The sequence below is a fragment of the Malania oleifera genome, chromosome 7 (assembly GCF_029873635.1).
Source record: "Malania oleifera isolate guangnan ecotype guangnan chromosome 7, ASM2987363v1, whole genome shotgun sequence".
In the NCBI taxonomy this organism is placed as follows: domain Eukaryota; kingdom Viridiplantae; phylum Streptophyta; class Magnoliopsida; order Santalales; family Ximeniaceae; genus Malania; species Malania oleifera.
Window position 1 is genome coordinate 106,510,135 of NC_080423.1, and position 27,080 is coordinate 106,537,214.

The 27,080-nt window shown below is 37.4% G+C and overlaps 2 protein-coding genes across 6 annotated transcripts; both read left to right on the plus strand.

The window, feature by feature from the left end:
* Nucleotides 1-1,139: 1,139 nt before the first annotated feature.
* LOC131159347 (G-type lectin S-receptor-like serine/threonine-protein kinase SD2-5) lies at nucleotides 1,140-6,370 on the plus strand. Of its 2 annotated transcripts, none has more exons than XM_058114202.1 (2): nucleotides 1,140-1,372; nucleotides 1,603-4,191. In XM_058114202.1, the coding sequence occupies exon 2, from the start codon at nucleotides 1,663-1,665 to the stop codon at nucleotides 4,063-4,065; it is 2,403 nt and encodes an 800-aa protein (XP_057970185.1). In that variant the 5' UTR covers nucleotides 1,140-1,372; nucleotides 1,603-1,662; the 3' UTR covers nucleotides 4,066-4,191. The 2 variants fall into 2 exon arrangements, with proteins under 2 accessions (XP_057970185.1, XP_057970184.1); XM_058114201.1 differs by adding an exon at nucleotides 6,242-6,370 and having other exon boundaries at nucleotides 1,320-4,072.
* A 3,661-nt stretch (nucleotides 6,371-10,031) lies between these two features.
* Nucleotides 10,032-22,262, plus strand: LOC131159348 (G-type lectin S-receptor-like serine/threonine-protein kinase SD2-5). 4 transcript variants are annotated; one of them, XR_009137789.1, is made up of 4 exons: nucleotides 10,055-10,309; nucleotides 10,586-13,010; nucleotides 20,791-21,124; nucleotides 22,071-22,262. XR_009137789.1 is itself a non-coding variant. In XM_058114204.1 (3 exons), the coding sequence occupies exon 2, from the start codon at nucleotides 10,619-10,621 to the stop codon at nucleotides 13,001-13,003; it is 2,385 nt and encodes a 794-aa protein (XP_057970187.1). In that variant the 5' UTR covers nucleotides 10,032-10,309; nucleotides 10,586-10,618; the 3' UTR covers nucleotides 13,004-13,010; nucleotides 20,791-21,237. The 4 variants fall into 4 exon arrangements, 3 of the variants coding, with proteins under 3 accessions (XP_057970187.1, XP_057970186.1, XP_057970188.1); XM_058114204.1 differs by lacking the exon at nucleotides 22,071-22,262 and having other exon boundaries at nucleotides 10,032-10,309; nucleotides 20,791-21,237; XM_058114205.1 differs by lacking the exons at nucleotides 20,791-21,124; nucleotides 22,071-22,262 and adding an exon at nucleotides 15,452-20,642.
* Nucleotides 22,263-27,080: the final 4,818 nt, after the last annotated feature.

Genomic DNA, 27,080 nt, shown 5'->3' on the forward strand with positions numbered 1-27,080 from the left:
GGCAGACGCAGACGACAGCCACCCCAACACCGGAGACGACCTCCCTACGGCACCGAGTAGGAGATTATTGTCGTATCATTTCACTTGTATAATATGTATTTTTTCATTCTTTCATTTGTACATCATGTATTTGTTCATTATTTCATTTGTATAGATCATCGTATTATTTAAAGTGGCAAGCATCTATTATATTTTTTTCTTTTTTTAAGTGTAAAGAGCATCGTTGTATTATTTATCTATAATCAGAAATATTTATTCATTGTCCATAGGATGTATATGTAAATGAAATTTGGTTATGAATTGTGTTGGATAAATATTTTTTTCGAACAGGTGCATGGATGGATATGTCCAATTTTTAAAGGGAACTCTACTGAAATTTTTATAATAATTTGATAGGTTGGATGTGTATGAAACTGGTGAATGTAACGTTGTGAACATATTGGTATTAATTGTATTGGATAAATGTTTTCTTTGAACAAGTGCATGGATAGATATGCTCAATTTTTAAAAAGGATTCTGCCGAACTTTTTATAGTAATTTGATATGTTGGATGTGTTGAGTCCGACAAATGTAATGTTGTGAACATACTGGTATCAATTGTGTTGGATACATGTTTTCTTTGAACAGGTGCATGGATGGATATACTCAATTTTTAAAGAGGATTCTATCGAAATTAATAAATAATTATTCCCTCCAATAATTTAATTAATCATTATAATAATAAATAAATAAAAAATGGTAAAATCAAAAATTTCTTATGCACAAAAAATTTCACTACTTGGAGTAGTAAGATTTAAACAAATCTTACTACACGAAGTAGCGGGATTTAAATAGCAGCCCTAGTCTAGTCTAAACATGTGGCAAGCAAATATCACTACTCCAAATAGCGAGATTTGCCTATTTATATCTTGAGCAAGACACGTGACAAATTAAATCTTACTACTCTAAATAGCGAGATTACGTCAGAATCATTCTGGAAAGTACTTCTTAGAATAGTATATTATTTAATATATATATATTTTTAAAAAATAAGTTGAAAAAAAACTCAATAACAAGTGACATACATATTTTTCATAACAATATTATTATTATTATTACACATTACTAGTTTTCAATTTCCCTCAACGCTGCGAGTCGGCGCCGATCGCCAGGAAAAGCCGCGATAGCGGCGCGGTGGTCGTCGGTGGTTCTGCGGGGAGCTGCAGGAAATGCTGTTTGACGCGCGTGGGGCGCGTGTTGGTCACGACTCCACATACGTAGATCCGACGACTATTGCAACTACTCAAAGCAATGCTCAATAAAATAACATTTGATTTGAGTCCACTTCTATCCAACCATTCAAGTAATAAGGCATTGTTGAAGACGAAGACTTGTAAGTAAAGAACATTGTTACATTTTGCTCTGTAATTTTTTTTTAGAGTCAGTTCATTCATGGAGCACGGCATCATGTGCAATCTTGATCGCTTTCGATTTAGGTTTTTGTTTTTCTGGGTACTTCTTTGTGTTCTTCGTGCCCAAGATGTGCCTAGTATTGTTTATATTGAGAGCAATCTTCCCATTTCATGGACCAATTCAATTACTTACGGTATGGTATATTCTCAGTGGATCAAAGTCATTCTTGAAACACACAGCTTTGATGGATTATACTTCACCTGCGGCTTCATGCGTCGAAACATCGAAGATGACAATTGGCTTTTTGTCGTCTCCCTTGCGGCACAGTCGTCGCAATCATCGGTTGGGAAAATTGAAGAAATTGAAGAAATCTCGCCTGCATCCGCATGGGCACCGCTTTCATCCCCAATAGCAGATGAACCAAAGGCAGTTTGGTCTGCAAATCCAACCCATAAGGTTCAATCCAATGCAACAGTGGAACTCACTCCAGAAGCAGGTCTGGTCTTAAAAGACAGTGATGGAACTTTAGTATGGCAAACCAACACTTCTGGCAAGCTTGTTACGGGCATGAAACTGTCTGAAATGGGAAATCTCGTGCTCTTCGATCACAACAATATTACAGTTTGGCAATCGTTTGATCACCCAACGGACACTCTACTCTTAGGCCAAAAGTTGATGCCTGGGCAAAGTCTCATCTCTGAAGGAGGGTTGTTCTCATTTTTCCTCACAAGAAATGCTTGTTTGGTTCACACTCTCTCTAATCCTCCCCTCGTCTATTCTTCATTTTCGTTGAACAGTTATTATGGTACAAATGAAGTGAGCAACATTAAATTCACTAATTCAAGTTCAGATTCATCAATCATTATCGAAGATTCAGATCATAATTCTAACTCAACAACTATAATTAGTCGAATTAGATTTGAGGACTCATCAGTAGGAAAATACATCAAGTTTGAGTCGGATGGGCACCTGAAAGCATATGAGAACAAATTTGGATATATGTGGAGTTTAGTCGCTGATAATCTTCTAGGTCTTGATGCATGTGAATACCCAATGGTGTGTGGGGAGTATGGTGTTTGCTCTGTTGGGGGGCAATGCAGATGCCCTTTGTTTGGACTTGCTACTGCAAGCTACCTTAAGCCTAAAGATTTGCATAGGCCCGAACTTGGTTGCATTCAGATCACACCCTTGTCTTGCAAATCTTTGCAAAACCATATTCTTGTAAAGTTGGAAAATATCACTTACTTCCCTTTTATTCAAACACAATATTTTGTGAATTTCAATATAACAAATATTGAGATTTGCAAGCAGGCTTGTTTGAAGAATTGTTCTTGCAAAGCTGCTGTGTTTGAGCATGCAATTGGCATTGGCACTAATGTATCAGATGGCTTTGGCTTTAATGGATCAATATATTCATCGGAAGGAAGATGCTATTTAGCACCCCAGGTATACTCACTGATTGAAAGTGAATCAGGAAGAAGGGTGGGAGGAAGGGTGGTATTTATAAAGGTCCAAACTGAAAATCATGGCCATCATACTGTTTCCATCATCTTGGGATCTAGCTTTGGAGCTTCTTTAGCTCTGTTTCTTTTAATAGCTATTCTAATATATTGTTTTCAACGAAGAAAATATGCAAGGGTGGCTGTTGAAGATAATTTAGACCAAATACCAGGAATCCCCAAAAGATTTACTTATGAATTCTTGAAAGCGTCAACAGAGAATTTTAACAAAAAGCTCGGAAAAGGAGGATTTGGGTCGGTTTATGAAGGAACTCTCAATGACGGCAGCAAAGTTGCCGTGAAGCTTCTTAATGGTTCTCTACATGTTAAGAAGTCTTTCTTGGCTGAGGTCGAGACAATAGGCAGGATTCACCATTTCAATTTGGCAAGATTGGTTGGGTATTGTGTTGAGAGTTCGTGTTGGGCTTTAGTTTATGAATATATGTGCAACGGGTCATTGGAAAATTGGATCTTCCAGAGAAACAACAATTTCTCTCTTGATTGGAAGACTAGAAGGGAGATCATCCTCGACATAGCCAAGGGGATGGCCTATCTCCATGAAGGATGCCAGCAGAAAATAATTCACTTGGACATTAAACCCCAAAACATCCTTTTGGACAAAAATTTCAACGCAAAAGTTTCTGATTTTGGACTGTCCAAGTTAATTGAAAGGGATCAAAGCCAAGTTGTGACGACAATGAGAGGAACTCCAGGATATCTAGCACCTGAATGGCTGAGCTCTGTCATTACAGAAAAAGTTGATGTTTACAGCTTTGGAGTTGTGATGTTGGAAATAGTGTGTGGGCGGAAAATTTTTGATCATTCTCAGCCAGAAGAATGCAAGCATTTGTTAAGTCTTTTCAAGCAGAAAGCAGAGGAGGATCAACTGTCGGATATGGTTGACAAGAGCAGTGAGGATATGCAATTACATGGGGAAGAAGTCGTGGCGATGATGAAGGTGGCAGCATGGTGTTTGCAAAGTGATTTTGCAAAGAGGCCTTCCATGTCGCTTGTGATTAAAGCCTTGGAGGGTGTGGTGGATGTTGAAGACCCCTTGGATTATAACTTCTTCAGTCCTCCTTTTGGAAGAACCATTGCTGCAGTTGATGTAGCAAGAGATGATGGCATTATGGCTTCATCAATATTGCCATCACTTTTATCAGGACCAAGGTGAAGAAAAGGTACATTTCACTAGTATTGTTTGGGAGTGAAATGATTTTGTTTTTACCATTTGGTATTCAGATATAATCTATCTTCTTGAACACGGATATAGCATTAAATTTTGCTTGTGTCTGTTTGTATGCCCTTTTTCCCATCTTTGTATTATCCTGCATTCATTTTCTACCTTGCCAAGATCAAATTCTCACTAGGGGCCTGGTGGAACAGAAACTGTTTCCACCATTTCTATTTAGTATGATTATGTAGGATAATCTGCATACAAGGATTTTTCCTTGTACAGGATTACAGTTTTTCGACTGCTCGCTTTTGCATATCACTAATCAAAATGCCAAAATGCTGCAAAAAAGAACCAGAATATCTTCTTCCAAAATCCTGTCATCAGTTGCTGAAAAAGGCCAAGAATTATTGATAGAATTAATAATATTCACTGAATCTGCTTTAAAATATACAATTGACAAAACCGAATTCTAAAGCAAATTCAACTGCAGCCCCTGCTAAGATGCAGCCAACTCAGGTGATGCAATGTGATGCAATTGGCTTTTGGTCTCACTAGCTTAGAACATCTATGCCCTATGATCTTTTTTATTACTCTTATAGTAATATTTTCTCCTGAAAGAGTGAAAGTAGTGTTTCTCATTAGAGCAGTTTTGAAATATGATAATCAATGATTTATTCACATTGATCTTGATAAAAATGTGATGGCAATACTTGGTGAAGCCATAATGCCATCTTCTCTTGCTACACCGGCTGCAGCAACAGTTATTGGAAAAGAGAGGACTGAATCTATAATCCCGATTGTCTTCAAGACACTCCAAAGGTTTAATCGCAAGTGACCTAGAAGGCCCCTTTGAAACATCACTTTGAAAACACCATGCTCACAACTTCTTTACCCGTAGCAGCGTACCCAATTAAATGTCAAAGTAGATGAAGTTCGCTCCCAAACAGAGCTGTACTTACACTTAGCAGAAACTTCATGCCATGTACAGGAATTCAGATGCTAACACATATGCTTCCCTGATACTAATAATGAGAGAAGGATAGATCTTGTGCAACAAATATGTATTCGATTATAAGTTTTGGTTATGTTTCAATCTTCCTTACGGTCGGCTTGGATTTAGGATTCTGTTTTTTTTCAGAAAGGACGGGAATGAAAATTCATTTTTCATTATATTTTCTTTTTATATCAAATACTATTAAAAACATGCATTGGTATCCTTATTCTTCTTAGCTAATAGTTTCGGTTGTTTCCGAGTTTCTTAAATTAATTTGTGTTTTTGAATTAGTTTAAACTCTGGGTTGTATAGAATTTGAATCCTTATTATTTTGGGATCATTGCTCTTTCTAAATTTTAATCGATGGTGAGAAGATGAAAAATGATAATGTGAGGTAAGTAGAGTCCACCAATTTGTGGACCCCACGACAAAAGAATGACAAGGAAAAGAGAAGAGAAGATTGAAGAAGGTGATGGATGGTGTAAATTTGGTAAAAAAGGGGAGACAATTGTTATTACTACAGTATCACACAATATTTCTATAGTACCTCACAATACTACTATAGTATTTGTAATGACCTCAATTTCCTTAATATAAAATGGAACATAATAAATAAATGATCAACCTGAACCCGTGGGTAACGGGGACACCTGTCATTCACAGCGGAAACCTAAGCAGCAGCAAGTATAAGATCTCATAGATCGAACCATAAAACATAATACCAGAGTTTACTACATGATTAATGTACTGTATATGTTTACAAACTCAAAAAAGTCAAAATAACACTAGGATCATACAACAAAAATCTCCTGATTCTAGTTCATTGCTTACCCTACTAGTAGGGAAGCTCAACTCACTCAACGGCGACCACGACCTGCTGGTCTCTCAAGGTCTCCTGAAAAATTAATTAATTTCGGGGGTGAGACACTTCTCAGTAAGGGAAAATAAACTAAATACAGTTGTGTGGTAACATAAACATTTAATGCAATTATAAATATATAGTACATTTTATATATCGGTAAACATTCATCATAATATACTAAATTCTCATATACTTTCATTTTTATTAATAAACCATAACGTACATAATACATTTGTTATAATTGATAATACTGAAAACATACCCAAGATGAATAGCTAGCTAATGTCATGTATTACCCTTCATGACGGGTTGTGCAGTCCGAATGCGGGACCCGACAATGGCTGGCCGACCTCTGCCGAGTCAAATATTTCTGTAAGTACGATGGGCTCGCCACACCCTGGTCCAAATTGTCAGGTGGACGTCTACAACTCTACACTAAAAGCCACATCGACTATCCATCTCCCACCCCCTCATGGTGTGGTTAGCACAAGTCTGAATATAAATATCTGATTTATATAGCTACGTTACCGAGCTCTTGAACTGAACTAAACTAACATCCAGGTTCTGATAACATATAGTACATGATTATATAACATCTTTCATAATTACGGCCTTGTGCCGAACATTTCATAATTATGGCCTTGTGCCGAACATTTCATATTTAAGGTCTCGTACCGAACATATCATAATTACGGCCTCGTGCCGAACATATCATAATTACGGTCTCGTGCCGAACATATCATACATATCATTATGAAATTAAATCAATTACCATGCATTTCAAAATCATCATGATATACCATACTCTTTCATAATTTCACAAAACATATTTCATTCGTATCATCGTCGTATCATGATATTCTTCCATGGAGAATAATATTCATGCCACACATTTGCTGTATAAAATCTTACATTATATTCTAAAAATCATAATTTCTAATATCTCATACATACATATACGTTTCATCGTATTAGAAGTATTTTTCTCAAACGTACATTTATTCCATAATATTCAAATATCGTAAATACTTTCAAGAAATCAAGTTACTCATAAATAATAATAATTTGCATGAAAAGTAACTGCTTTAGTATATTCCCTTACCTGGGTACTGAGAAAACCCTTAAAATATCCTAACTTAACACCCGTAGGATTTCCTGATTAAGATCCTGAAAATGAAAACTCATAGTACTAAACTTCAGTATTTTTACGTGTACATCATTTCCTATAACTACCGTAAGGTCAAATTTGACTTAAAATTTGGCTTAAAAAGTCTTACCTCAACTTAGGGATGATTTTCAACTTGCTTTCACCAACGATTCGCTCCGGCAGATTTGGAGAGAACTTCCCCAGAAGCATCGTGGTGACTTCAGATTGTTGATCTGGCGTAAATCTGGCCCAAAATCAATGAAAGAGAGAGAGAGAGGATCGAAGGGGAGAGAGAGAAAATGAAAGATGACTTAACTGTGAAGTAAAATCCGGATTTTTCTATATTTGTAGAACTAGATTCGTCAACGAGCCACGTCATTTGTCGACGAATCCTTTAATAATTTCGTCGACAAAATTCAATCGGCTCAAAACCTCTCTCGGTATTTCTTCGTCGATGAAATTCAGTTTTCGTCAACGAATTCTCTTAAGCCCTCGTCGATGAATCCCCTGTATTTGTTGATGAAGCCCTGATGATTCCTCTCAATTATTCCTTCCAAAGTGCAATGTCGTCGACGAACGCTTCGCGTTCGTCAACGAAGTTGACTTCCTCCTTCTATTTCTGTTTCCATTTCCCTTCCTTTTTATTATTTAAATTCCATTTTTATTCGGGCTGTCACAGTATCGTTTAGGAAGCCATTAATCATATCAATCCATGTCTCAATTTGAGTTTTGTCCAACTACTCGAACCAATGCAATGGTGCCCCACTTAAACTATTTTGGAAGGATAGGATGAGAGGCCTATCGTTTGGACTATATGTGTTGGAATTGGTGTAATCCTAAGAGAGAGGTGAGTTGGGTATTTAAATTTTTCTGTTTAGGTTCAATTCAAATAAACAATCAATATTGTACAACCTAAGGTCTTTCTATGCAATTTCTAAACCCAATACAATATAACTAAACAGATATTGAAATCAGATACAGTAGACTCAGTATTTCCAAATCATTCAAAATATTTAACGCATGCATACATTAATAATAAATTTAAGGGGAGAGAGAGAAAATGAAAGATGGCTTAACTGTGAAGTAAAATCCGGATTTTTCTATATTTATAGAACTAGATTCGTCGAAGAGCCACGTCATTCGTCGACGAATCCTTTAATAATTTCGTCGACGAAATTCAGTCCTCATCGACGAAATTCAATAAGTTCAAAACCTCTCTCGGTATTTTTTCGTCGACGAAATCGACAACGAATTCTCTTAAGCCCTCGTCGAGGAATCCCCTATATTCGTCGACGAAGCCCTGATGATTCCCCTTGATTATTCCTTTCAAAGTGCAATGTCGTCGACGAACGCAAAGCGTTCGTCAACAAAGTCGACTTCCTCCTTCTATTACTGTTTCCATTTCCCTTCCTCTTTATTATTTAAATTCCATTTTTATTCGGGTTATCACAGTATCGTCTAGGAAGCCATTAATCATATCAATCCATGTCTCGATTTGAGTTTTGTCCAACTGCTTGTACTAATGCAATGGTGCCCCACTTAAACTATTTTGGAAGGATTGGATGAGAGGCCTATCGTTTAGACTATATGTGTTGAAATTGGTGTAATCCCAAAAGGGGGGTAAATTGGGTATTTAAATTTTTTTGCCTAGGTTCATTTCAAATAAGCAATCAATATTGTACAACCTAAGGTCTTTTTATGCAATTTCTAAACCCAATACAATATAACTAAACAAATATTGAAATCAGATACAGCAGACTCAGTATTTCCAAATCATTCAAAATATTTAACGCATGCATACATTAATAATAAATTTAAACAGATACATACATGTGTCGGAATTTAAGTGTAGAAAATAAAATAGTGTAAGGAAAGAGAGAACGATACACGATATGTTATCAGGGTTCGGCCAATACTGCCTACGTCTCCGCCTTAAGCTTATATAGCAGTGAAGGAAAATTGCACAATTTATGCTTGCTATGGTGTATTGCTTCCCAAAATCTCTTCTTCTGTGGTCGTATTTTTCCTCACTCATCATCTTGCTTTGCCCATTTTCTAGTTTTCCTATCTTAGTTCATCCTCAAAATTCCCCATTTTCTCCTAATTTTGCTGTATCTCAGTGGACACAATCCCTTAATTTGTGTTTTTTTTCTTATTTGCGATTTTTCAAATTTTTCCTTATTGATAAATTCATCGACCTTCCTCTTAATAACAAAATTTATTAATATCTTCTTTTTAAAATTTATAATTAATTATCGATTTTAGCAAACTTTTCATTATTGATAAATCCATCAACCTTACCCTAAATAACAAAATTTATTAATATATATATATTTTTAAATTTTTCCTTATTGATAAATTCATCAATCTTTCCCTCAATAATAAAATTTATTAATATCTTCTTTTAAAATTTATAATTAATTCTCGATTTTATCAAATTTTTCTTATTGATAAATCCATCAACCTTTTCCCAAATAACAAAATTTATTAAAATTTTATTTTAAAATTTTCTCGATTTTTTCAAACTTTCTCTTATTAATAAATCCATCAACATTCTCCTAAATAACAAAATTTATTAATATTTTATTTTAAAATTTATAATTAATTCTCAATTTTATCAAACTTTCTTTTATTGATAAATCTATTAACCTTTCCCTTAAAGTTAAAGTCTGCTTTGCAAAGCCCCCTTTATTCGAGCAAAAGAAGGAAGAAAGTCCATATGCAAGCAAAGCTTGTTGGATGAAGTAATGAGATTTGTTACGGGTCCGACGCTGCACCATTTTCCAAAGCAAATTTGGTTCAGCGAGATTTATTTAAATCTCGTAAGATCAAATAGTGAGATTATGTCAAAGTTATTATTTTCTTAAAAATTATATTATTTAATATATTTAAAAAAAAAGATAAATGGGAAAAAACTCCAAAGTAGTAACTATTAATACTGCATCACAATGATATTATATAATAATTCTATATTCAATTTCCCTCCGTCAACGCTGCGAGTGAGGCCCGATCGCCGGGAAAAGCCGCGACAGCAGCTGGGCGGTGGTCGTCGGCGGTGCTGGGGGGAGCTGCAGGAAAAGCTGTTTGCGCGCGTTGGCGCGTGTTGGTCACGACTCCACCCACATAGATCCGACGACCACTGCAACTAGTAAAGCAATGCTCCATAAAATAACATTTGATTTGAGTCCACTTCTATCCAACCATTCAAATAATAAGGAAGCGTTGAAGACGAAGACTTGTAAGTAAAGAACATTGTTACATTTTGCTCTGTAATTTTTTTTTTGAGTTTCATTCATTCATGGAGAACGGCATCATGTGGAATATTGATTGCTTTCGATTTTGGTTTCGCTTTCGGTTTAGGTTTTTGTTTTTCTGGGTACTTTTTTGTGTTCTTCGTGCCCGAGATGTGCCTAGTATTGTTTATCTTGAGAGCAATCTTCCCATTTCATGGACCAATTCAATTGCTTACGGTATTAATTATTCTCACTGGAGCAAACCCATTCTTGAAACACAGAGTTTTGATGGATTATACTTCGCCTGCGGCTTCATGCGTCGAAACATCGAAGAAGACAATTGGCTTTTTGTCGTCTCCCTTGCGAATGAGTGGTCGCGAATAACGGTTCTGTATAATGAAGAAATCTCGCCAGCATCCGCATGGGCACCGGTCTCATCCCCAGTCTCAATCGCAACAATACCAGGTGAAGCAACGGCAGTTTGGTCTGCAAATCCAACCCATAAGGTTCAATCCAATGCAACAGTGGAGCTCACTCCCGAAGCAGGTCTGGTCTTAAAAGACAGTGATGGAACTTTAGTATGGCAAACCAACACTTCTGGCAAGCTTGTTACGGGCATGAAACTGTCTGAAATGGGGAATCTCGTGCTCTTCGATCACAATAATATTACCGTTTGGCAATCATTTGATCACCCCACGGACACTCTACTCTTAGGCCAAAAATTGATGCCTGGGCAAAGTCTCATCTCTGATGGAGGTTTGTTCTCATTTTTCCTCACAAGAAATGCTTGTTTGGTTCACACTCTCTCTAATCCTCCCCTCGTCTATTCTTCATTTTCTAATGGTACAAAAGTGAACGACATTAAATTCACTAATTCAAGTTCAGGTTCATCAATCATTATCGAATATTCAGATCATAATTCTTACTCGATTAGTCAAATTAGTTTCGAGGACTCATCAGTAGGAAAATACATCAAGTTTGAGTCGGATGGGCACCTGAAAGCATATGAGAACAAATTTGGATATATGGGGAGTTTAGTCGCTGATAATCTTCTAGGTCTTGATGCATGTGAATACCCAATGGTGTGTGGGGAGTATGGTGTTTGCTCTGTTGGGGGGCAGTACAGATGCCCTTTGTTCGGACTTACTACTGCAAGCTACCTTAAGCCTAAAGATTTGCATAGGCCCGAACTTGGTTGTATTCGGATCACACCCTTGTCTTGCAAATCTTTGCAAAACCATATTCTTGTAAAGTTGGAAAATATCACTTACTTCCCTTTTATTCAAACACAATATTTTGTGAATTTCAATATAACAAATATTGAGATTTGCAAGCAGGCTTGTTTGAAGAATTGTTCTTGCAAAGCTGCTGTGTTTGAGCATGCAATTGGCATTGGCACTAATGTATCAGATGGCTTTGGCTTTAATGGATCAATATATTCATCGGAAGGAAGATGCTATTTAGCACCCCAGGTATACTCACTGATTGAAAGCGAATCAGGAAGAAGGGTGGGAAGAAGGGTGGTATTTATAAAGGTCCAAACTGAAAATCATGGCCATCATACTGTTTCCATCATCTTGGGATCTAGCTTTGGAGCTTCTTTTGCTCTGTTTCTTTTAATAGTTATTCTAATATATTGTTTTCAACGAAGAAAATATGCAAGGGTGGCTGTTGAAGATAATTTAGACCAAATACCAGGAATCCCCAAAAGGTTTACTTATGAATTCTTGAAAGCGTCAACAGAGAATTTTAACAAAAAGCTCGGTAAAGGAGGATTTGGGTCGGTTTATGAAGGAACTCTCAATGACGGCAGCAAAGTTGCCGTGAAGCTTCTTAATGGTTCTCTACATGTTAAGAAGTCTTTCTTGGCTGAGGTCGAGACAATAGGCAGGATTCACCATTTCAATTTGGCAAGATTGGTTGGGTATTGTGTTGAGAGTTCGTGTTGGGCTTTAGTTTATGAATATATGTGCAACGGGTCATTGGAAAATTGGATCTTCCAGAGAAACAACAATTTCTCTCTTGATTGGAAGACTAGAAGGAAGATCATCCTCGACATAGCCAAGGGGATGGCCTATCTCCATGAAGGATGCCAGCAGAAAATAATTCACTTGGACATTAAACCCCAAAACATCCTTTTGGACAAAAATTTCAACGCAAAAGTTTCTGATTTTGGACTGTCCAAGTTAATTGAAAGGGATCAAAGCCAAGTTGTGACGACAATGAGAGGAACTCCAGGATATCTAGCACCTGAATGGCTGAGCTCTGTCATTACAGAAAAAGTTGATGTTTACAGCTTTGGAGTTGTGATGTTGGAAATAGTGTGTGGGCGGAAAATTTTTGATCATTCTCAGCCAGAAGAATGCAAGCATTTGTTAAGTCTTTTCAAGCAGAAAGCAGAGGAGGATCAACTGTCGGATATGGTTGACAAGAGCAGTGAGGATATGCAATTACATGGGGAAGAAGTCGTGACGATGATGAAGGTGGCAGCATGGTGTTTGCAAAGTGATTTTGCAAAGAGGCCTTCCATGTCGCTTGTGATTAAAGCCTTGGAGGGTGTGGTGGATGTTGAAGACCCCTTGGATTATAACTTCTTCAGTCCTCCTTTTGGAAGAACCATTGCTGCAGTTGATGTAGCAAGAGATGATGGCATTATGGCTTCATCAATATTGCCATCACTTTTATCAGGACCAAGGTGAAGAAAAGGTACATTTCACTAGTATTGTTTGGGAGTGAAATGATTTTGTTTTTACCATTTGGTATTCAGATATAATCTATCTTCTTGAACACGGATATAGCATTAAATTTTGCTTGTGTCTGTTTGTATGCCCTTTTTCCCATCTTTGTATTATCCTGTATTCATTTTCTACCTTGCCAAGATCAAATTCTCACTAGGGGCCTGGTGGAACAGAAACTGTTTCCACCATTTCTATTTGGTATGATTATGTAGGATAATCTGCATACAAGGATTTTTCCTTGTACAGGATTACAGTTTTTCGACTGCTCGCTTTTGCATATCACTAATCAAAATGCCAAAATGCTGCAAAAAAGAACCAGAATATCTTCTTCCAAAATCCTGTCATCAGTTGCTGAAAAAGGCCAAGAATTATTGATAGAATTAATAATATTCACTGAATCTGCTTTAAAATATACAATTGACAAAACCGAATTCTAAAGCAAATTCAACTGCAGCCCCTGCTAAGATGCAGCCAACTCAGGTGATGCAATGTGATGCAATTGGCTTTTGGTCTCACTAGCTTAGAATATCTATGCCCTATGATCTTTTTTGTTAGTCTTATGTGAACATAGTAATATTTTCTCCTGAAAGAGTGAAAGTAGTGTTTCTCATTAGAGCAGTTTTGAAATATGATAATCAATGATTTATTCACATTGATCTTGATAAAAATGTGATGGCAATACTTGGTGAAGCCATAACGCCATCTTCTCTTGCTACACGGGCTGCAGCAACAGTTATTGGAAAAGGAGGACTGAATCTATAATCCAGATTGTCTTCAAGACACTCCAAAGGTTTAATCGCAAGTGACCTAGAAGGCCCATTTGAAACATCACTTTGAAAACACCACACCCACAGCTGTACTTACACTTAGCAGAAACTCCATGCCATGTACAGGAATTCAGATGCTAACACATATGCTTCCCTGATACTAATAATGAGAGAAGGATAGATCTTGTGCAACAAATATGTATTCGATTATAAGTTTTGGTTATGTTTGAATCTACTTTAGGCTCGGCTTGGATTTAGGATTCTGTTTTTTTCAGAAAGGACAGGAAAGAAAAGTTATTTTTTACTATATTAAATTATTCTAATATAATTAAAAATTAAGAAAAATTAAATGTGAAGGATCCTCCTTTGAATATTGGCCATATCTTACTGAAAAACAAAGAAAAAAGGTGAGATAGGCCACCTCAAGTAAAGTCAAGTCAATGGCAGCTAGCATGGGCCTTGGATGGGTAAAATATTTTTTTATGTGTCCATCAAAGAAAATGTCAAATACAGAGGATTGAGTGGGAAGATTCAACTACTCCAGCAACCTCCCTTGAATATTGGCCATATCTTACTGAAAAACAAAGAAAAAAGGTCAGATAGGCCGGCTCAAGTCAAGTCAATGGCAGCTAGCATGGGCCTTAGATGGGTAAAATATTTTTTTTAGTTGAAAATTGAAGCCACCAGATATACACAACCTAGTGTAGTGATTGTCCTGCCTCCAGCTCCCACCGACCACAGGAATCTTTCCTCTAACCTATTTATAGATCTTCTCTCAATATTAATCTATTCACTTTTGACAAAAGAAAAGAAAAGAAAAAAAAATGATTATAACACTTCTAGCTGAACACTTTAGATACTGCTTACTGCATAATCACTATGGAATTTTAATGTCTATAACATGCATTGGCATCCTTATTCTTCTTAGCTAATAGTTTCGGTTGTTTCCGAGTTGCTTAAATTAATTTCTAGATGTTTTTGAATTAGTTTAAACTCCAGGTTGTAGAGAATTTGAATCCTTATTATTTTGGGATCATTACTCTTTTTAAATTTTAATCGATGGCAAGAAGATGAAATGATTTGCAACACTTGATATGTAGGATTTATATTCCATAGGATATGTCTCACATGAATGATGTGGGTCTCACATGAAGGGTATATGTCCCATATGATAAGGATATGAATTGTTGTATGAGTTAATTAAAATGTTAGCTTATTTAATTTAAGAAATTAATGACGGAAGTTTGAAGAGATTCCTATACATAAATCAGTCACTTTTATGGGGAGTAGTTGAAAAGGGCATCTAAACTAAGAAAAAGAGAGCTAAGAAAGAGAGAAGAAGCTAAGTGTTAGGGTGTGACCATGTAATGGGGAAAATGGGGGAGTGAGATACTGCTATAATTGTATTCTTCAGGGATTTAGAATGAATATATGAATATCTGTGTTATCGCTTGTATGGTGATTCTCTTGTAGATGAATAATACAAGTAGTTCTTTTCATTGTGGTGTTCTGTTGCCTTGGATTATGATGTCTCTGATTGTTATAGTCTTATTCGGTGTATAAGAATATATTGCTCATGTGAAATCCTATTGTTTCTTGTTTTCCTTGAGTATTGAGACTCACCTGGTGCTCGTGTTTGCAGGCTTGAACGTGTGAGAGTTGGCTGACTTGTCGAGGGAGAGCTCTCAACGAGTGCCACACGGCCCTTACTTGAGTTCCATTTTGGGGGTCCGTGACAGTTGGTATCAGAGCACAGTGTGTGCGAGCACCATGCGTGGGATTAGGAGAAATAAGTCCGGAAGAGTGAAGTGCATTGAGGCGCTTGAGACAAAACTTGCAACCCTGGAGACAACGTGCGGTGACCTCCAAGGGTTGGTGGCAACATTGATAAAAGAGAAAGGCGGGTCAACAGAGCTTGAGGCTGCCGAAGAAAACCCTAGAGAAAATCTCTATGGGGTATCAAAAGTCGTAGAGAGACTTGAGGAACTTGAAAAATTCATTCCAAGTGTGAAATCCCTGGAGAAACGGCCAAGAGAGCTTGAGGCATTCCAGAAGAGTATCGAGCAGTTGGAAGCCTTTGAGAGTAGGCTACAACATATTGAGGGCATATTGCCATCTCTTTCGTCCCAACGGGGAGAGCCAATAGAGCTTGAGGCCTCCTTACGGGAGCTAACGGATAATCTTGATTTCCTTACAGAAGATGTTAAAGTGTCCATTACTGCTTTGAAGGGAGATTTGAAGGAGATGGGTAATGTCCAAAGTGCGGTGGTCCAAGTCTAGAGGGATTTACAAGAGATCACTGCGAAAGTGAATGCAGTGGCACAGTTAGCCCGATGGCCAGTTGCACATCCAAATGAGAGTTCTCGATGGAAGGTACCGGAACCTAAAAGTTTTGGGGGTACACGAGATGCAAAGGAGCTAGACAATTTCTTCTTTGATATGGAACACTACTTCACGTGCTCCCGAGTGGATTTAGAAGTGGACCGGGTCAATATGGCAACGGTATACCTGGTTAGGGATGCAAAATTGTGGTGGAGAACTAAATGGAATGATATTCAGCACAATAGATGTGTCATTAACACATGGGAGGGGTTGAAACAGGCGTTGAAGGCCCAATTCTATCCAGAAAATGTGGAGTATATAGCAAAGTGCAAAGTAATGGAATTGCAACAGACGGGCTCGTTAAGGAGTTATGTAAGGGAATACCAAGCCTTGATGTTGGACATTGTAGACATGATTGAATCGGATAAACTGATTCATTTTCTTCGGGGTTTGAAGACATGACCAAGAAATGAAATACGTTGGCAAGGTGCTGGTGATCTCTCTTCTGCCCTCGCTGCTGCTGAACGATTGGATGATTTTTCAGATACTTCTGGGAAGCGAAATTTCCCTACATCCGCCAATAATGATTCCCGTCCCAACAAAGTGTATAAGCCCACAAATGGGGGAAGGGATAAGGAGACAAATAGTTTTTGGAAAGATAAAAGAGCGCCCATGAATAGGGAGTGGAGGGGCGGACGAACAGGGGGTGGAGAGCGTCGACCGATCTCTTGTTTTCTTTGCAGTGGACCACATCGAGTGGCGGAGTGCCCCGATCGTAAGGCTTTGAATGCTATGAAGGCCCTTCGAGGGGAAACCGAAACCTCGACAGCAATTCCAGAAGAACAACCGAATATGGTGGGAGCCTTGAGATTTTTGGGGGCATTAGAGCGTCAAGTAATTCACAACAAGTCTCAGGAGAAGGGACTAATGTATGTGGATCTACTTTTGAATGGAAAGAAAATCAGGGCCATGATTGATACATGGGCCACCCACAATTTCATTGCTGATTCTGAAGCTCAACGGTTAGAATTGCAAGTAGATAAAGATGTGGGCAAGATAAAAGCAGTGAATTCTCCAGCATTAACCACGGTGGGAGTGGTACCTAAAGTGGCATGCCAAATGGGATCATGGTTTGGAACAGTTGATTTCACTGTGGCACCCTTTGACGACTTTGATGTGGTATTGGGGATGGATTTTCTTAAAGTGACACGCTCAATGCCGATCCCAGCTGCGGATTGTCTTGTGATAATGGGAAGTGCACCTTGTGCGGTCCCCGCAGCCTACAACAATTTCAATGAGAGGAAGTTGCTCTCAGCCCTCCAATTCAAAAAGGGAGTAAAAAGGGGAGAATCTTCTTTCGTGGTTCTACTAATTGTCTCAGAAGATGCAGAAGTAGGGGAATATCCACTTGAGATTAAGGAAGTTTTAGAAGAGTTCAAGGAGGTGATCCCGGAACAGCTACCCAGGGTTTTACCACCTCGACGACAGATTGACCACGAAATTGAACTTTTTCTAGGAGTAAAGCCGCCAGCCCGTGCCCCTTATCGAATGGCGCCGCCTGAGTTAGCTGAACTTAGAAGGCAACTGAATGATCTTATTGCAGCAGGGTTCATCCGGCCTTCAAAAGCACCTTTTGGGGCCCCAGTGTTATTTCAGAAGAAATAAGATGGTAGTTTGCGCTTGTGTATAGATTATCGGGCTCTTAATAAGGTGACCGTGCGCAACAAGTATCCTATTCCACTGATTGCTGATATTTTTGACCAGTTAAGTACAGCTAGATATTTCACGAAACTGGACTTGAGGTCGGGATATCATCAAGTGCGTATTGTTGAGGAAGATGAACCGAAGACCACTTGTGTCACACGGTATGGAGCATTTGAATTCCTTGTCATGCCTTTTGGGCTAACAAATGCACCCGCTACCTTTTGTTCTCTAATGAATCAGGTTTTTCGGGACTACCTTGATCAGTTTGTGGTTGTTTACCTTGATGACATACTGGTTTTCAGCGCATCCTTAGAAGAACATAAAGATCATCTTCGAAAGGTTTTTCAAAAACTCAAAGAAAATCAGTTATATGTAAAAGGGGAGAAGTGTGCTTTCGCTCAAAAGCGTATTAAATTCTTGGGGCATATCATTGAGGAGGGCCAGATTCGGATGGATTCAGCTAAAGTAAAAACTATCAAGGAGTGGCGAGCACCTACATCCGTTAGAGAACTGCGATCTTTCTTGGGTCTAGCCAACTACTACCGAAAGTTTATAGAGGGGTACTCTAGAAGAGTTGTATTGTTAACGAATTTATTGAGGAAGGGGGTACCATGGGGGTGGTCAGAAGAGTGCCAATCAGCATTTGTTGAATTAAAGGAAAAGATTGTAGGAGATCCTGTGCTAATCTTTCCTGATGTGACAAAACCGTTTGAAGTGCAAGTAGATGCCTCAGACTTTGCATTAGGGGGAGTTCTCTTGCAGGAAGGGCATCCAGTTGCTTTTGAAAGTAGAAAATTGTCGGGTGCCGAACGGAACTATACAGCACAAGAAAAGGAGCTTCTCGTAGTGGTACACTGTCTTCGGGTGTGGAGGCACTATCTCTTGGGGTCCAAATTTGTGGTAAAAACCGATAATGTAGCAGTTACTCATTTTTTGTCACAACCTGGACTAACGTCAAAACAAGCCCGTTGGCAGGAGAAGCTAGCTGAATTTGATTTTGGCTTTGAATATAAAGTGGGGAAGATGAATGAAGTGGCCGACGCTTTAAGTAGAAAAACTGAATTGGCAGCATTGAAAATCATCAGTCATCTATCAACTAGTAGGGTGGCGCTACCTTTGAAGAATCTTATCAAGGAACATTTAAGTACAGACCAGCAGGCGCAGTCACTAAGCAAACTAATAGATGAAGGGAAGACACGACAATTCTGGGTAGAAGATGGACTGATAATGACTAAAAGCAGGAGAGTCTATGTGCCTAAAGCTGGAAACTTGAGGAAAACCTTACTGAAAGAGTGTCATGATACGTTGTGGGCTGGTCATCCGGGATGGCGAAGAACTCATGCTTTGATTACACAGGGGTACTATTGGCCAAATATGCAAGATGATGTGATGAGTTATACTAAAACGTGCTTGATCTGTCAACAAGACAAGGTAGAAAGAAAGAAGACCTCAGGTTTATTAGAGCCATTGCTAGTTCCTGCTAGGCCATGGGAGAGTGTCTCTTTGGATTTTATTTCCTCGTTGCCAAAAGTAGAGGAGTTTGACACAATTTTGGTGGTGATTGACCGGTTCTCAAAGTATGCAACTTTCGTACCAGTCTCGAAGTCGTGTTCAGCAGAGAAGACAGCTCAGTTATTCTTCAAGCATGTGGTGAAATATTGGATGTTCCAGAAAGCTTAATTAGTGATAGGGATGTTAGATTCACGGGGGGATTTTGGGGTGAACTCTTTCGTTTGATGGGTTCAAACCTTAATCTTTCCACGAGCTATCACCCACAGACAGATGGTCAAACTGAACGTTTTAATGGGATGCTGGAAGAATACTTGCGACATTTTGTTCACTCCAATCAGAAGAATTGGGTTACTTTACTAGACACGGCACAATTCTGTTTTAACTCTATGAAATCTTCTGCAACTAATAAAAGCCCCTTTGAGATTGTGACAGGTCAACAACCAACTCTTCCACACACTCTGGATGGTCCATACAAAGGAAATTGCCCAAAAGCCTACCAATTCACGAAAAATTGGTTGCAAAACATCGAAGTCACCCGAGCTCAGTTAGAAAAAGCATCCAAGCGCATGAAGAAATGGGCTGACAAAGGGAGACGACCACAACAATTTGAAGCTGGAGATCTGGTTCTTGTAAAAGTGCCGCTGGAGACATTTCGCTTTCTTCGTGGCAAGGATAAAAGGCTGTTACGTCGTTACGAAGGTCCAATCAGAGTAATCGAAAAGGTGGGACATGCATCTTATCGGCTTGAGCAACCTGAGTGGATGAAAAGCCACAGACGTCCAGTTCATCCCGTGTTTCATGTAAGCAATTTCAAGCCATTCCACACAGATGAAGCAGATCCGCACCGACAAAAATTAAGGAGATCAACAATTTCCAGAAGGCATCCTGTCACCAAAGAAGTCCAGGAGATCATTGCAGACAGAGTCGTCAATCTAGAAGGTCGTCAACAACAACAATTTCTGGTTCAGTGGTTAGGACTGGGGGAAGAAGAGAATAGTTGGGAAACAGCAGACAACCTTCAGCATGCCATACAGAAGATTGAAGATTTCAGAAATTCGTAGTCAACGACATCTACATCGACATCAGAAGAGTGAGAAGGCCGTCTACAACACATCGACGAGGACGTCGATAAATTGAGTGGGGGAGGATGTTAGGGTGTGACCATGTAATGGGGAAAATGGGGGAGTGAGATACTGCTATAATTGTATTCTTCAGGGATTTAGAATGAATATATGAATATCTGTGTTATCGCTTGTATGGTGATTCTCTTGTAGATGAATAATACAAGTAGTTCTTTTCATTGTGGTGTTCTGTTGCCTTGGATTATGATGTCTCTGATTGTTATAGTCTTATTCAGTGTATAAGAATATATTGCTCATGTGAAATCCTATTGTTTCTTGTTTTCCTTGAGTATTGAGACTCACTTGGTGCTCGTGCTTGCAGGCTTGAACGTGCGAGAGTTGGCTGACTTGTCGAGGGAGAGCTCTCAACGAGTGCCACACGGCCCTTACTTGAGTCCCATTTTGGGGGTCCGTGACACTAAGCCTATAAGCTGTAGCTACATGGGGACTTCTCATAAGCTCTAACTATATATGATGTTAGCTGCAAAGAAAGGTAGGAAGAAAAAAATTGTCCTCTCTCTGCCTCTACTTCTCTAATCATCGGGAAATCTCATAGATCTGGTGAAGGAAGGAAAGAGAAGGAGGAAAAGTGGGAGAAACAATTTCTTCGAATTCTTCGGGTGTTTTTCTCGAACAGTTTGATATGATTGATTTCGGTATGTAAAGTTTATGATTTTATGATTTATTTATTTTTCACATAAGGGTAAATTGATGTGAAGTTTATGATAATTAAAGATACTAAAAATAATAGCATCTCAAACTTTTCTTATATGTGGTATTATAGCCCAGTTAAAATTATTATGTTCTTCCTTCATGTTTAAATTTGAGAAGAGGGATGGATTGGCAATTTGAAATGAAATCTGAGATGAATGTGAAATATGACATGGATAAGCTGTTTTGCTTTTGAAAAAAAAAAGAAAAAAAGCTGATTGCAGTTTTGTTTCTGTACTGTGAAGTTTTGATTTTGTGAATTCAAGGTTGATTAGTGAGGCTGCAATTTTTTTTTTTTTTTTTTTCAAATGTATGGGCTGCCAGTTTTTTTTAATATACAGGCTGCCAGTTTTTTAATACATGGGCTGCTAGATTTTACATAAAATAAAATAAAAAATTAATCCAAGTAAAATTGTCAATCAATGTTTATATTATGGTGAGAAATTATGAGAAATTAATTATCTACTTTAAACTTGGATTAATTTTGCTAAGTATGGAGTCAATCAATGTTTATATTATGGTTAGCTTGTTGTCACCAAAGTGATCTTGTTAAGAAAAATCATAAATATTGTATTGAGATATAATCTTGCAAAAATTATTACAGAATGATTATTTGAATATTATGGCTGGCCCAAAGGTGCACCAATTTTCAAATAATCATTGATTTAATCAAGATAATTGAAGAATGATAGTAAGATTGGGATCTCTGCTCAAAGGTGACAGACCAATCAAACTTTATAAAGGTTATCAATTATGTCTGGATGAATGAAAATTACCAGTAAATGTAAGGGTTAGTATATTGCATAAGTTGATCCAAAGATTGAACACAATTTACTAATGAAAAGTTTAAACTCAAAGCATTAATGTAGTGAACATTTTGTGTTATTGCAGTGTTTGTTCCTGTTTCATTGCATTCATTGGCTCCTTCTGTTCTGATCTTCAACGAGACGAATTTCTCTGACTGGAATGAGCAAATTCAGTTTCACCTTGGTGTTCTGGATCTAGACTTAGATCTGCGAATGAATAAATCGGCTGCTATTACTGAAACCAGCAGTTCAGAACAGCGAGTTTTGTACAAGTCATGGAAAAGGTCGAACAGATTGAGTATGATATTTATGCGAATGTATATTAGCAAATAATATTAAATCAACACTCCCTCAACTAGATAACGCAAAGGAATATCTCAAGGCAGTGGAGGATAGATTTCGTTCAGCTGATAAGTCCCTTGCAAGAAAATTGATGGCTGAACTGACCACAATGAAATTTGATGGTAGCAAAGGAATGAATGAACATGTCCTAAAAATGACTAATTTGGCTACTAGACTTAATACTCTGGGAATGAATGTTAATGAAAGTTTCCTCGTTCAGTTTATTTTGAACTCTTTGCCTCTTCAGTACAAGCCTTTTCAGATTCTGTGACGCCCCGATTTTCGTACAATTTTTTTTACTCAATAATAAATAAATAATCACTCGTCATCCACAATATCCACAAATCGGCCACGTCAACAATCCTACTATCATTCGTACGATCCGACTCGCATTGGATACCGAGTAAAAAGTCATTTTATTTATAAAACCTAACAGCAGAAGACAGTGAATTTATATAATTCAGAATACAATACCCAGAGTGTCTACATACACACATATACATGGTTATCACAAACTCAAAAACTACTCAACACTAGGAGAATTACACCTCCCCTAGTCTAGAAACTCATCATGTGTATCAGGGTCTCAGCTCCCAATGGTCACGGAGCTCTATCGCCCGATCTATCCCTGTTTCCTGAAAAATTTAGATAATTTAGGTGAGACACATATCAGTAAGAAAAAATAAATTATTTACAGCGTGTGACCATATGAGTTCAATTATAACATGCTTTACTTTTCAAAATAACATTTTATCTGAGAAAATACACTGACAAATATATTCTCATAGTCATATAAATATACAACACAAGTTTTTATTAGCTTTAAAAATCATTTCTCAAAATCAATCATTCCAAAACATTTTTACCTGCGAAGTTCCTGAGAATATGGAAGATTACCCGTCCATACAAGTAGCTTCCCTCTGTCCTAACACATTATGCAGCCAGGTATGACCACGTATGATACCTATCAAGGCACTCATTTTACTCAGTAAGCCCTCAGACGGAGAGTTTCACATCGCCTCAATTATTTATGTCATTAACTCACACTGTTCTATTTCTCAATTTCCATTATTTCTTTCATTTCTCATTTTAGCCAATTTTATCATTCTTTCACTTTTCGTTTCCATTTTACTTTCCGGCTCATGAGTATCCTTGGTATCAAGTACTAACATCGCGTCTGTAACTCATGGCCACCCCGAGGATCTTTTTATCCATGTCATGCTTCCTCCTATGGTCAAGGTTGTGCGGCCCGAAGACCGGATCTAACTGCGGTTGGTAGACCCGGTTAGATCAAAATATCATATCGCGTCTGTAGTACGATTGGTTGGCCTATAGCCCTATCCTAACAACCTTACAAAATGGCTTAGTCGACTGTCACACCACACGCTCCAAGAGTCCGTGTGGTTGCACTAACACCACTAGCAACGGTACCGTGCTCAATATCATAACCATCCATCAGGGTTCACTACCACATACTCGCAATCATTATGCAGTATAGGCATTTCGTCAATCATATTCCAGTATATCATAATTCAGTTCAATATAAATATTCTCGTATTTTTCATATTTTCCCAAAATACTCATATCAATAATTTGTACACACTCATTTCTCATGCAAATACTTTCCACTCACAAATAAATACCACATTTCATTATTTTCCAATATCAGTAATTCACAAAATCTCATTTTTCAGGCAAAACATTTTTACTCACATATAAATACTATATTTCATTATTTTTCACTAATCACATCAATAATTCTCATTTCAATATTTTCTCAAAAATTACTCATTGTTATTTTTTACACTCTAAAATATCACAATTTAAAATTACTCAAATGCCACACAATTTATCTGATATTTATATCATAATAATTTTCAGACAAAATATTATATGCTCATTTTCACATATTATTTCAAATAAAAATTATAAAAACACTGTTATAATTTATTTCCCTTACCTGGCTTACTGAGAGTCTCGCTAGAAAACCTTGGTGTCTGAAATTCAATTCCTGAAATTTACATTTTTCCCAGATTAATTAATCTATTTCTCCAAAATAATACCCATCTAACCTTCCATAGGCTCCATATACCTCAAATTAATATTTAAACTAACATTTAACAGCCCCACTTAATTTTTCTAAATTTTACCTGCGGGTCCCAAAATTACACTTGCGGCGCTCACCCGAACCCTAAATTCCAGAAATCCTACTTCAACTCCAGATGCTCAACATTTTAGTATTTCTAAATTAATCCTAATTAATTAAAAATAAGCCCTTTAATAATCATAGTACCCAAAATTTGGGGTTTTGCCAACGACGACCCCACGAGAATTTCGTCCCACTAGACTTGTAGAGAATCACCCCTAGATTCTCGTGGTAATGTCCATTCGTTAATTAGGCTTACAATTTCCAAGAAATTAAAGAAAAAGGAAAAATTGGCTTACCCTAAGAGATACGTCTACGATGCTCCTACCACCGATTCGCTCTGGTGGAAATGACGGCAGCGGAGAATAGAGTCTAGCGGTATCTTCCGATTTTCAATCGGGCGAAAATTCGCAACGAAACTAAGGAGCGAGAGAGAGAGAGAGAGAATAAGAGGAGAGGGAGAGAGTTCACAAAACACTATTGGGGGGGGGGGTAATCTCTGCGTAGTCTTTTGGATTTCCAAAATCAATCCTGAAACTTCAACAAGCTTCAGGAATGATTGTTTATAATAATAATAATAATATATTTTATTAATAAAAATAAAAATAAATTTTAATTATTTTTTTAAATCTGATTAATTAATTAATTAAATTTTTTTTTTGGAATCATTCCACTAAACTTCTATATTCCTTTTTGGGGTTATTACATATTCACTATAACACAAGTAAAGAAAAATGGAATGTGAATGAATTGGCAAGCATGTTAGTTTAAGAAAAGGTAAGATTCAAACAACAAGGATAACATTCAGTAAATGCCATGACTCATGCAGCTGGAAGTAAAGGAAAGAAAACAAAGAAAGATTTAAAGAGAGATTCATTGAAGGTGGCAAGTACTTCTTATGGTGGTGAGGCTCATAGGAAGGAACATTTTGGTCCCAAGTGTTACTTTTGTCGTGGCTATGGGCATTTAAAGAAAAGTTATCCGAAACGTAAAGCATGGTTCGAAAGAAAAGGTAAGCTTTTAGCTTATGTATGTTTCGAATCAAACATGACACAAGTTCCTTATCACATTTGGTGGATTGACTCTGGTTCTACTGTTCATGTTTCCAATTTGATGTAGGAATACCTTACGATCTAGAGCGTAAAAGAAAATGAACACATGATAGTCTCGGAGAATGGAAATCAAGTGCCTGTTATGGGTGTTGGAACTATTCGGTTGTATCTTGGATCGAGTCATTGTTTAGACCTGTTTGATACTTTGTATGTTCCAAATATTTCTAGGAATTTAATTTCCATGTCCAGAGTAGATAATGACATTTATGATTTGTATTTTGAACATAAAGGTTTTCGTCTTATGCAAGGTGACTTATGTGTTGGCTCTGGTATTTTGTATGAGGAGTTGTATAAATTTAATCTTAATGAAAAGTTTGTTGAAACATTCCTCACTCTGCATCATAATATTGGAACTAAGCGTAGTAGAATAAATGAAAATTCTTCTTTCATGTGGCATGAAAGGCTGGGTCACATATCCAGATCAAGGATAGAGAGATTAGTAAAGGATGGGGTTTTATCGAACCTTAATTTTATTGATTTCGATGTGTGTGTTGATTGTATTAAAGGAAAGCAAACTAAACATATAAAGAAAGGAGCCACAAAAAGTAAGAATCTACTGGACGTTGTTCATACTGATGTATGTGTACCTTTTGACTCACCATCTTTAGGTGAAGAAAAATATTTTATCACCTTTATTGATAATTTTTCATGGTATGGTTATATCTATTTGTTGCATGAAAAGTCTTAGGCAATAGTTTCTTTAAAGGCATATGTTGTTGAAGTGGAGCGACAATTAGATAGGAAAGTGAAAATCATTAGATCTGATAGAGGTGGTGAGTATTATGGTATGTATGATGACATAAAACAATGTCCAGAACCATTTTCTAAATTCCTAGAACAACATGGTATTTGTGCTCAATACACAATACCTGGTACGCATCAGCAGAATGGTGTGGTTAAAAGGCGGAATCGTACTTTTATAGAAATGGAGTATGTTGAGTAATTCCTCAGTATCCATTTCATTATGGATGGAAGCCCTTAAAACAGTAGTGCATGTGCTAAATTGGGTTCCTAGTAAGGCGGTTCAGAAAACTCCTTTTGAACTGTGAACGAGAAGGAAATCGAGTTTAAGACATTTTCATGTTTGTGGTTGTCCAGTAGAAATTAGAGTCTATAATCCAAATAAAAGGAAATTGGATTCAAGGACTGTGAGTGGGTACTTTATTGGATACCCAAAAAAATTTAAAGGACATAGGTTTTACTGTCCTAATCATAGTATGAGAATAGTTGAATCAGGTAATGCAAAGTTTCTTAAAAATGGTGAAATTAGTGGGAGTGATATATTACGAAATATGGTCATTAAAGAAATTCAGGTTCCTATACCGATATTTAGACCTTTAACAGACATTGTTGTTCCTTTAGTTGTCAAAAGGTATGATAACATTGAACAACAATATAATGATGTATCACTTTGTAATGAAAATGTCACAATCGAGCCAATTGCAGAACAATCACATGAAATAGTATTAAGGAGATCACAAAGAGTAAGAAAACT

Bases quoted from the DNA above. Each gene is read 5' to 3' on its own strand.
- LOC131159347 (XM_058114201.1), top strand. From the start codon at position 1,432: ATGGAGCACGGCATCATGTGCAATCTTGATCGCTTTCGATTTAGGTTT.
- LOC131159348 (XM_058114204.1), top strand. From the start codon at position 10,619: ATGCGTCGAAACATCGAAGAAGACAATTGGCTTTTTGTCGTCTCCCTT.